Below are 12,460 nucleotides of genomic sequence, written 5' to 3'. Positions count from 1 at the left end.
GTGAAGATTCCCTGTGCTGATCAACTGATGTTAACCAATTCCCAAGAGGGGTTTCACAAACATACACAAGTATTTACATAACCTTTTGCATCTAGGGACTAAGGATTGTGCATTCAGCAATCACTCAAATTATAAGAAGGAATGCAGGAAGGGAGGAGCAGCTGAAAACCAGCCTGACCTGAAGCAGCAGGACCTGTTTCAAGTCACCATCAGCACTGGCAGGTATCAGGGTGAAAGTCTGCAGTTTAAGACAGAAGCCATTTCCCTCTCCATTTGCTTCACCCCATTTCCAGTAGATAATCTAGTTCCATTTGACTTGTTCCGCTGATAATCAGTTTCACCTCCTGCTTTCCTTTCCTTCCAAAGATAATTTTCTATCATCCAACGCTCAACATTATAAATTTTAAAGAGGGGGAAATATTGCAATAAATGTCTTTCGTTTCTCATTCCACCCACAGAATGCCAGTGACAAATGTATATTAAAGGTCAACTTTTCACCTATTCTATTCCACTACCAGCACCGTCGAGGCAAGGATGCCTTGTGCACTTTCAAATCTCTCTCAGAGCACAATGTAAGATTCATAAAAGGATCATTACACGCAATAAACCTGTTATTCTAGAGGCAAGAAAAATCTTGGTATAACTCAACAAAATTCCACTTCCATTAACAGCATCAAGATGTGTCTACAATTAAATTTTAATTTCAAATGAGTTCAGCTACTGTAAGAATATACCAAAAGGACTTTTCTATTAATAGTTTCCTTTGGATTTACTTGTTTCTAAAAACTAGTGCAATTTAGATTGGTGTTTCAAAGAAAAACGATGGACCAATTTAATTTATTCATCTGGAACAGACTTGTCCTATAATCTCATAATGTTGAAAACTTTTTTTTAAATAAATCGAACATGTAAGCTGCCTTTTCTATACTAACTATATCTCAAATACTGTAACTTCTCTTTATTAAAATATTCTAGGTAGAATTTAAATATCACCATTTTGCAAACCTCTAATAAAATAATGGCTAATAAAATAATAAAATAATGGGCCTAGGAAGTGATTATCAATGGCCACAAACATCACAGAGAGGTCATCAACACTGCCTGAATCCAGCTCCAAGTACATGCCACCACCTGTGAAGCAATTTTGTCCAAAGAAAGAAAGAAACTGAATCAAATCAAGATCATTTACAGGAAACAAAAGAACAGAAGAACATGTTAAAACACACATTAAGTTAAAAGCATTGCAACAGGTTACTACCTGTTATAATTCTGCTTCATTATGATGATGTTACCAAGCAAGTATCTGATACAAGCACAGGTCATTTCCTCCAGGTCTGTTTGCGATTATCTCCATCTTACAAGATGAGGGAAATCAACCAAGTATTAGCATGTTTATGGGTGTGTCTACTGTGTTAAGACAGCAAAATACAGCTTCGTACAGGTCTGGAGTTGCTGATCTCAGAAATATTTTCTTTCCTAGTGTTACTGAACTTTCTTTCACTGGGAAAATTATAGCACAGCTGAGCCAAGAAGTAGCGGGTCCCTGCTCCTAAGAATATCATTTTAGGAGTCAGTAAGCGAAGAAGCTGGATCTGGTCAGCAACCTCAGGAAGACAGTATGAGGGGCTGATCCTCAACCGCCCTGACAGAAGATGAGAGGGGCCAGCTCTTTGCTCTCAGGGTCCAGGAAACCCTCAAGAACCTTTCAGGATAACCATGACATCAAAACTACCTGTGTAACAATGCAGAGGTTGTGAATTCCACTGCACCGACATTTGCACTGATGATACGCAAGCCAGGGTGTGTAAAACTGGGGGCACCTTAGCATGAAGCAAGACAGCGGCACGAATTGCACAGGTCAACAGGAACTTGGAGGAAAAAATGCCTGTTTCACCTAAGAATGTCCTTGAGGAAATGGTGGAAATTAATAAGGTGACATCCTCACCCTCGAATACATGTCTTTTTAATAGTCTGTGTGACAAAATAGGAAGTAATACAGAAGAACTTGAGCTACATACTGAAGAACGATGATTGTCTCAAGGAAAAGAAATTGTGCCCATTGTTTGCTGTTTAAGCTTAACCAGCAGCTCTTTCATTCCTGAAATTATTCTTATATAAGTAACTGAAAAAACAAGTATTAAAAGTTGGGCATTTGGTCAACATTTTCTCCAAACTGAACAAAGGTGACCGAATGCTTCAAGGAAAACACCTATCTGTTGCCAAGGATAAAAAATTCAAGTTTTTGAGCAAAAATTCAGTTTTTGAAAAATTCTACCTGTCACCAGGAGCTTTCATGAAAGTTATCAGTACTTACAGAGTCTTCTGATGGGCTCACTGGTGGTAGGTTTATGTAATTCTATGAGCGAACACTTTCTAAATGCTGCTTGGATAAAAAGATTCCAAGTACAAGACAAAAAAATAGGGTTAAATGAAGAGTGAGAAAACTTCACTGATACAGGTTCTGCTTCTGCTCCACAATCAAACCAAGAAACTATCACTCATGGAGTTTTAGTGTAGTATCAAAGAATATCCATGATTTTCTAGAAAGATCATTAAGATCCTCCTCTCTTTTCCAACTGCACATCTGTCTGAGGCAGGATTACCTTCAGTATATTTCATTCAGTGTATTTCAACCAAACAACAAATCACAACAGACTGAATACAGAAACAGATCCGAAGATCTAGTCTTCTTCTACTAAGCCAGACATCATCGAGAGGTGCAAAGATGTAAAAAAAAAAAAAAAAAAGCTACACTTCTCACTAAAATATTTTAACAGTTATTTTTCATGAAGTGTTATTTATGTTAACATACAGTGGGGGAGCTATATTCAATACCTGTAACAGCCTATAATAAAAAGACTATGAAAAGGAATATAGGCATGTATAACTGAATCACTATGCAAGACACCAGAAACTAACACATTGTAAATCAACTAGAATCAATAAAAATAAGTAACTAAACATACGAGGTTACTATTTTTTTAATGAATCAATAAATAAAATATCCCGTTTAAATTTCTAACACAGTGAACATTCATAGGCATAACCCACAAAAATAAAACGTCTTTAATAATTTTAAGAGTATGAAGTGGTACTGCAACCCCAAGTTTGAAAACTGCAGCTGGGAGGATCGGAAATCCAGGTCAAGGCTGAGCTTCTTCAAAAGGAGCTCTGTCTCAGATGTGACTCTGATATCACCTAGCTGGGAGCCCGGCGCCAGACCACCCGCATTACTGCTCCACACTGTCACAAGTCAGGATCATGGAAATGAGCAGGACGGTGGCTTCTGGGGTCCTTCGAACGTTCTGTTTCTTCACCTGAGTGCTGGTTACAAAAGTGTGTTTGCTTTGGGAAAAGTCAGTGAGCTGCACGCCTAGGACATATGCATTATATATTTCTAGATATATGTATGTTACATGCATATTTCTAGGTCTATGCTATACTTGAATACATTTTTTAAAATTCACAGGTTAAGATGTGTAACCATTTCCACTTTGTTTTTCCAAACCCACAATGGTTTTCAACTAAACAAAGTAGCCGTCATATACAACTTACTTTGAAAAAGCCTGACGAAAATAATTCAAATATTTAATTAAAAAACTCAATAAACACCTGCAACTTTCCAGGTTTCAGAATTATATACCATCCACGACAGTTTTCCTTACCAAAATCAAGAAGAGAATTCTGTGCTTACTTCTCAAGCTTTTAAAACCACAGCAACGAAGTCACAACAATTTAAAAAACAATTTTTAAAAAATGAAATCTCCCATTAAAGGTAAAAGTAAGGATGAATTCCCTTTAGGATATTAAAGTGATCAAGAAGCCACTATCTCTACTTATTTTCCACCACAAGTCCACACAAATGCAGTAAGTCAACCAAACACAAAGAACAAGATAATAAGAACTAAAAAGGAAAAAAAAAAAAAAAAAAAAAGCCATTACTTAAAGACGAACTAAGTAGAACACCCAAAAGAAAAACTAGCCATTAAAACACAGTAAGAGTTCAGCGCAACTGCTCCCCCTCAAAAAATTAAAGATTAGCTGATTGATATCAATACATACAGACACATACAGACACGTATATATCAATAGTATTCCCTCCTCAAGGAAAAAAATAGAGATTGGGAAAAAAAAATGTCATTCACAATAGAAACAAAAGCTGAAAATACCTAGTTACTAACCTAACAGAGCAGACATAAAACCATGATGGAGAAAAATTTTTAAACTGCACTGAAAAAACATAAATATCTTTGATACAGGATTTGAACACTGGCTATGTGTCAGTACCACCACGGGCCGTCTGAAAAAGTACAAACGCTGGGCTCCACTCCCTAGAGATTACTGTTCAGTTGATCTGGGGTGAGCGGGGCTGTGTCTTTTTTTTTTTTTTTTTTTTAAGCTACGTAGTTAATTCTAATGTAAAGCCAGGACTGCAAACCACCAGCTTAAATATTTTGGAAGAAGCACAGGTGGGATTCATACTTCCAGAGACCAAAACATGTAACCAAGTTGTTGCGGTGAAAATAAAAACAAAAACCAGTGGAAGAAAAATTAGAACAGACCAACTGTAGAAACCCACCTAAACTAAAAATGGAAAACTATTTCCTAAACAAGACCTGGAAGGTAGAATAAATGGATGAATCTAATTATAACCAAATTTAAGATTCTGTTCAAGAAAGGATTTCAAAGAAAATACTCGACAGGTAAAAAACACTAAGAAAAATACACACCATTTAAAAGCTATCAAAAGATTAACATCTAGAATATTCAAAAAAAAAAACTCCTATGAATTATGGCAGAAAGGGAGGAAGATAAAGCAATCTAACTGAACAAGAGGCAAACACGACGTAAATGCCAGTTCACAAAAAGGGAAACCCACACAGCTAGTAAGCATACGATAGGCTACTAGACTGCAGCAGTAGTCAGAACTGCCAGGAAGAACAGTAACGATCACTTTGTGCTCACATTGCTCCATCTGTTGCATCAGATTGGAAAAAATTATAAGGTCAGAAATTATCAAGTACCGGCAAGACCACGGGAGCAACAGCTGAGCAGAGTGTAAACAAGAACAGCATCCCAGATAACAATCTGGCGAAACTTACTGAAATTACAAGAGAGTGTCCTTGAGGAAGAAGGGGGGAAAACGTAATAAAATGAGAGGCTTTGCATGGACCAATGATGACAGAACCACTAACTCACATCTGCACACCTGACTTGGGGGCAGGCGGGTAGGAAGGAGTCTGTACCGCCCACATCCCTTCATTGGACCGGTATGTAGTAAGTCCCTGTGGACCGGATACTGCACCCCAGAATGGGGACACAGTCGCGAAGATCAGGTCCCTGCCCTCAAAGTTCACATTCTGGTGAAGGAAAAAATAAAGAGTCAACAAATGGGTGATCGTGAGAGGAAGTGATGGGAAGGGAGGATGAGATTTTCCAGAGGGCCCCAGAGAGACGTGGGCTCTCAGAGAAAGAAAGACAGGGAACCAGGCATTCAGCAAGATGGGGAAACAGAGCTCTGACAACTGCATGCAGGGGCATCAAATCCAGTCACCATTTACCATGTGAGACTGAAGATGTTCTAAAGATGCCTTCAGGTCCTTCTCGTTACAGAACTCCCACAAACAACCTTTAAAACTCCTGTTCCATGAAGTGTGGACCACAATGATTATTAGGTAGAATCTAGTATATTTTGACCAAAAAGTTCAATTTGTTTGGGGGGAGGCACCACCCATGTGAATATCCTATGTCTTGAGAAAAGGTTTCTAGAAAATTACTAGGATCCACAAACTTTTCCTTCATTCATTAAAGAGAAATTGAGGACTCATGTACCTTTCCCACAGCACAGTGAGGAGAAATCTGAAAGTTTCTGTCCTTAAGGAACATACCTCAACTTTACAAGATTCAGGATTCTATTTCTTTCATTCACTAATTGAGTTTTATGATGAAAAGCCAACGTTTATGGCATGCTTGCAGTTCTCCAGGATCTGTTCTACGAGGTTTTACACACATTTCAGGTTATGTAACACTCCAAACATAATACATTATTTCCACTTTAGAAATGAAAATTCAGAGGCAAGAAACTTGCCTGATGTCAAAGAAATAGTAAGTGGCAGAAAAGGGATTCAAATCCAGGTCTTTCAAACTTCAAAGCCTGGGTTCTTAACCACTACGTTTATACTCCCTCCAGAATCTCAGCAGTGGTTTTCAAAGTGTGGTCCCTAGACAGCAAGCATCACCAATCATCACTGGATTAGCAATGTGTATTCTCAGGGCCCATCCCCAGGCCTGATGAATCAGAAACTGCAGGAATGAACCAGCTGGCTGAATTCTAAGCCCCCCAGGTGATTCCAAGGCATGCTGACGCTTGAGAACAAGTCTGAAGTTGTCATACTCAACTTTATGTACATTAAAGGTGAAAATGATTACCATTTTGAAAATTCCAAAATGCAAAATATTAACCCTATTTCAAAAGACTCTAAACAGATCAAAATGACGTTAATTCATTTCCTCATTGCCCACAGCATCTTCTCCCCCTACACCTGACAAAATACCTACTCTGAACCCTGATTAGGCCATCTAAGAAAAGTCAGCTCTGATGGGCTTTACTGGGAACTGAGCTAAATTTCAAGCATGAAAAGAGCACAGAGGTCCAAACAGGATCTTCGCAAGTTAAATCACAAGCCATATTAGGAAGAGGGAAAAAAAGTATTTTGAATATCAGCTGTAGCAGCTTGCTAAATCTCGGTCCATAGCTCCATGATCCTTTTCATCCTTGGCTCAACTCCAGATTTTTACATCATCACTTCCACAAACTTGCCATTGCCAGAAAGTAAGAAGTTACAACCATCAGAAATATTCAATTCTCAAGAGTCATACTGGTGCAAGTATGAATATAGAAGTACTGTTTCGCAAAGAGCAAGTTTTTAATTAGGAGCAAAGCTAATCAGAGGCTTTTACCGTAAACACTACAACAAAAAGTGCCAGAATTACCCCTCCCCTTAGCTCGACCAGTCCTTTACAGCATCCTACCAGGCCCTTCTCTTTGCAGAGCAGTATTTAGACCAGACGCCTTCTTCTGTCCCCCAAATCAGGTGACCAATCTGAACAATGTGGGTCCACGTGTATTTGAGGTTTCCTGTTTCTAATGAAGCCTTCTTGCAAAGGGATTGGAAGACAGTATCAGAAGTAAGTATATTCAAGCACCTAGCATAAGCCAAACAACTTTTTCAAGATACTCGCTTGCACACTCAAGTCATTAATTGCACAAAGTTCAGAATTCTACTTATTTTAAAAGTGAAAAACATAAATCTGAAGACCAGCATTAACTGGCCCAAGCCTGAACCACGGGATAGCTATAAACCTGACTCAAAATACTGACTTGATGAATGCCGGCCAAGGTGCAGAGCGCCCTGGGAAGCCCTGGCTCAGGCAGCTTTTTAACCTGCCTGGCTGCTTACAGCCACCCACTTGTCCGTGCCCATGCCCACACTCACCTGATGGCTGGCAGCCCTGCCAGGAAGCACCTTCCTCGAAGGAATGGCACCTTCTTTTTACCCCATCCAAAATCACCATCAAATCCCCTGAGAACCAGAGGTGGTTCCAAGAAAAATTACCAAAGCTCTCCTGCCCACACAAAGCTCAGGGGAACTGAAATACACACCCAACCCCAACCAACTAACGACCTTCCCACACCAGTTTTCATCCTGCCTTTGAAAAGTCCAGTGGTTTCTGCAAAACATCTCACAAAATGCAATCATCCTAACAAGTCTGTATTCTCCACTGACACTGCCACTTCTATACCTAAAACAGGCATGGCTTTTTATCAAAGCAGCGGTGATTTTTTTCTCACCTCCCTTTTCTAACAATTGGTGACAAACAATTTAACCAGTAACCAACAAGCTCCTGCCATCCAAGAGAGAAAGCTTCCCTCTCTTTCCCTAAGTGAAGCAAGTTGATAATCATGCTCTCCTAAAAGAATAGAAAGATTTATTAAGTGTGCTTTAAAAAAAAAAAAACTGTTTTACATGCTTGGGAAAAAAAATTTTATAACTTAAGTACTTGTTCATAGTACGTATCAAAACCATCATGCTGTGTATACCCATTTTATTCTACGCATTCTTTTGAAGAATCAGTCACCTAAGAAGTCAAAGCTTAAAACCAGGTTCAAACAGCTCATCAGAGTTCATATAAGATTTAAACAAAACACAAATCACTTAAAAAAAACCAGTTCAAGTGTACATAAATAAGGACCAATAAATTCACTCTGTTCTAGGATCCTGACCAGAGAGAACCAGAGCGCTTTTCAGTAGAAGTTATTTCTACAATGACTAATAACTTCCCTCACTGCCGTGTCCTCCCAAATAATCTCATTTAATCAAACTGACTTAAACTACTCATTGCAGTTCTGTCTGAATTTCAATGACGGCTGTAGCACATTTGTATTCTTGTCAGTGAAATGCTTATAATTTCTTTTTTAAATCTGATTGAAATCTCCAGTAAACAGCACCCAGTGCACCATCTAGTGGAAGCTGTGTAAGGTCGTAATTAAATTTTTTTGAAGGGTAGAAACCCTGAAAACCACAGTGGGGAGCGGGGTGGAGGGGGGTGGCTAACTGCCCTAGGTAAGACTATAGATAAATAAAAACAACCTAAATCTCTTTCCAACTATCCACAGTCTAAGAGATGTTCTTCAGAAGAGGTCTCATTTTCTGTACAAATTAGCAGACGATAAAGGTTTATGATATGTTCTGCTTGGGTGATAGAAATTTTAATTTGATAATGAGAGTAGAAATTAAGTAAAGGCATTAATGCAAAAACAAATGACTAAACAGAATCAGAGCTGGACACACAGGGTTTGTGTAAGGGATGCCTTACATAACAAACAAGTTATGTCAAACGTACACGTTCCATGCAACAGAGCATCTGCCATGAAGACAAGGGCTTACTTCACCATCAGACAGTTCCATTCAGTAATTCATAAGATATTTCCATGTTCCTGATGACTAACACATTTAACATAACAACTCTCTGGGGTTCCCTCCAAACTATCCATCTAAACCTTCTCCCCATTAACTCCCAAACTCCTTTGAGTTATCCTAATCAAAGAAGAGACGATTCTTACATGTTCAACATCGAAATTTACAGTAAAAGTTTCCTGAAACAAAATCATAACCCAAATGTATTACACCTCATTTGTCTCTGCTTTATGAATGTTAATTAGTTCAGTTCAATTCAGAAAACTACTCAAGTCCAATGCTCAGCCAGAGACGCAGAGATAAGGTTTTCTCATGTGAAAAGCCTCCCAAAACTTAAAATAGACGTTTTTCACATAACACCACAAGATGTTCTTGTCTATGTGAAAAACTACCTTTCTGGCGAAATTCAAGCAATTTTAGCAGCCTAGGAGAAAAACAAACAAAGCCTGAGAGACTATTTCTTTACTTAGAAATAACCATCTCCACCGCTGACTCGTAAACATGTGAATCAAATCAGGATGCAGAAGCTCGCCTGACGGTGGGAACCTTACTCGATCCGGGATTGCAGGTATATTAGTAGGAGTCCAGTGACCTGGGCAGAATTCCTTTCATCCCCAGGGCTTTCAGTTTATGTACCTATAAAACGGACGTGAGGTACACTACCGGCTTCTGGAGAGGAGGAGACTAAAGATTGAGCTTCACAATTAAAAGACCTAATGCAGCGCACCTGAAAGGGAGAAAGCTTCTCCCAGCGCCCTTACTAAGCCATTACTGATAAAACTAGTGACCTGTTTCACTTGTGAACAAATGGTGAACGAAAAAAGGTTATTAAGCACGCCAAAGAAAAGGTAACAGCAATCCAAGGTGCTTCTCTACAGGTAAATCACATCATGCAGTTAATTGCCTGCAAACTGCGTGGGAAGCAGGTGCATCCCTAAAGCCTAAAGCTCAGCGATTGCTTTTAGAACGGCTTTTTTTATTCGAACGCTAATGTTTAAAAAATTAGAAAAGGAAAAAAGAATCACAATCCTACACCCGCCCATGACAGAGTGACAGAAACAAGGTCCCACCCCCACAATCCTTTCACACTGGCACCTGCATTCCTCACCCAGATTCCGCCCCCCACCCCACCGCACTGGCCCCACTTGAGCCCAGACAAAGGTGAGTCACATTGCTCGGTCAACTTGTCACTTGAGAAAAAGCTCCAAATAAGTTCATGTTAAAGACTGCTTTGAATTGTAATAAATAATAAGTAAATCATGCTCATGTGTAAACGCACTGCAAAGCGCCTGTCTCTGGAAAATGTGTAATCAACATCTACCCAAGTCCGGATAGCTGTCTTAAAAAAAAAAAAAAAAAAAAAAAAAAAAGCCGCTCAGCTAATCGCTCCGTATCAGTAGATCCTTTTCCCTTGGGAGCTCGACTCTGACTCAACTCCGCGTCTTTCCTCCACCTGCACTCCTCCTGCCCTCCGCTGGGCCCGGCAGCCGCCGCACCCGGAGTCCCGCCGCGTCCCTGGGGGTCCCGCCTGAGGCCGCCGCGGGCTCCCGGGAGGAGGTGCCTCGAGGCGGGCGGGAGGCTTCGGCAGACGCGGCCCGGATCGGCCCGGCCCCCGGCGGCGGGAGAGCTAGGGAGTCGGCCCCACCGCCCACACCGCGCCTGGGGCTCGGACCGGCGCTGCAGCCCCGGAGCCCCTTTACCTTCTCGGGGCAGCCGTGGCCCGCGGGAGGCGCGCTCGCTCCAGCGCCGGCAGCCCGGGCCCGGAGGCAAGGAGGCTGCGACCGCGGCCGCCGCGAAGGACAATTAGAAGCCAGCGGGATCTGCACCGCCGCGGCGGACGCAGAACGCACAAGCCCGGCTGCAACCCGGCCCCCACCTCCAGAGCCGCGAGTCGCGAACTCAGCCCCCTCCCTCAGGCGGGGCGGGGCCGCGGCCGGGGGGGCGGGTCGGGGGCGGGGCCACATCGCCTGCGGGGCGAGGGTGAGGCGGACGCTGTGTAAGAGCCGCCTGCTGATTGGCTGCGGTAGAGGTAGGCGTCTCCGATTTGAAGACAGCCTCCCCAGAAGCGCTCCCTCATTGGTCGTTACGAGAAAACAAAGCAGAACCCTGATTGGTGACCGCCCTGTAGCTCCTCTCCCCCAACCCTCAATCATCGAAGCTCCGCCTCCACCCACTCGGTTCCCAGGTGGCTGCAGAACCCGCTGTGCTTCATAGACAAGCCGCCTCCCTAAAGGCACCCCAGATACCCAGGTTCCTTTGCTAGAGGCGAGCTTCCTTATTCCACCGAGAGTCTTTGATTTCCTTGTGAACTTGGTGAATAACAGCTGATCTTCGTTTGGATTTAGAGCCGTCTATTGTGTATTTTTTTAAATGCTGCATAAGATTCAGAGGGAAATTGGAAATGCAAAGAAAAGGTGTAAAATGTTTTCACCTCCGGAGAGATTATGCTGTATTTTGATTACCTTTCTGTGTTCCATATTGAACGTCTATTACTTTCATAATTAGAAAAAAAATTTTAATAGGAAATGAATAAGGTGCAGAGAATAGTAAAGGCAAACCTTGAGGGTATTCAGGGACTAATCCGTCCAAAAAAGAAGAAAATACAGTAATAAATGCAACATCTGAGGGAGGGCCATCAAAAAAGTACATTCTGGTATCAGCCCCTTTCTGTTGTCTAAAAGAAGTATATAAATATGCCTGAGCTGTCTTGATGAACCTTAATACTCTTTCCATATAACTATTATTTATCCAACACATACTGCACAATGACCTACCCTGTAAACAGATTCATAACGAGAGTTAGAAGCCAAAGTACAAAAGAGTAGACTACAGAAGGAACTTTGGAAAGTAAATTGGAAAACTCAGCTAATGGAGGGAATTTTAAGAAAGGAGTGTGACGGCACTTGGAGATGAGATTTAGACTTTAAAGAGTGACAGCTGAGAGAGGTGGAGGGAGTAGGGATAATGACCAACCACCCAAAATTAGAGTCTTGGGGCTCTCAGACCACATCAGCCAGTTTAGAAAGGGGCTGAAGCACGTCTCACCTGAGGACCACACTTGCTCAACTCTCTCTAGGTGCTTTACTCTTATTTGTCCTTTTTGTCATTCCCTGGAGGTTCTGAAATAGGCTGCTTGAAATAAAGCACTTCACCCAACAACTCCGTGAGATTTATAGTTTTGGGAAGAAACAGAATTCAACAAAAATCAAATGTAAGGAAGGGATGGGATGTTAAGGCAAACGTGAACTTCGAGAGACATAATGACAAGAAACCTGACATGAAGAAGGCAACACATCTTTTAAAAAAATTTTTTTCAAATCTTTAAGGTAAAGCTCTTTGAAGGACAGAGTAACCTCATTACCTAACAAAGTTTTTTTTTCGGAACCCTTGTAATAAATGGAATTCTAAATGGTAGTCTGAAAGTATATGTTCAGAGTATTCTGAGCAAGTAACTCAGTACTGAGATCTAATTATGTTTAAAA

The 12,460-nt window shown here is 41.1% G+C and overlaps 1 protein-coding gene across 4 annotated transcripts in view; it reads right to left on the bottom strand.

The window, feature by feature from the left end:
• The window catches only part of MPP7 (MAGUK p55 scaffold protein 7), a 223,151-nt gene extending 211,937 nt beyond the window's left edge, over positions 1 to 11,214 (bottom strand). For 2 of the 4 annotated variants that reach the window (XM_074358452.1, XM_074358455.1), the window contains exon 1: positions 10,679 to 11,214. In XM_074358452.1, the coding sequence (XP_074214553.1) occupies positions 10,679 to 11,131 (453 nt within the window). In that variant the 5' untranslated portion in view covers positions 11,132 to 11,214. The remainder of the gene's footprint in view (positions 1 to 10,678) is intronic. The other 2 variants (XM_074358451.1, XM_074358453.1) reach the window with 2 other exon arrangements.
• Between the last annotated feature and the right edge of the window lie 1,246 nt (positions 11,215 to 12,460).

Source organism: Camelus bactrianus, chromosome 35 (genome assembly GCF_048773025.1).
Source record: "Camelus bactrianus isolate YW-2024 breed Bactrian camel chromosome 35, ASM4877302v1, whole genome shotgun sequence".
Lineage (NCBI taxonomy): Eukaryota > Metazoa > Chordata > Mammalia > Artiodactyla > Camelidae > Camelus > Camelus bactrianus.
This window is presented reverse-complemented; position numbering and strand designations above follow the sequence as displayed.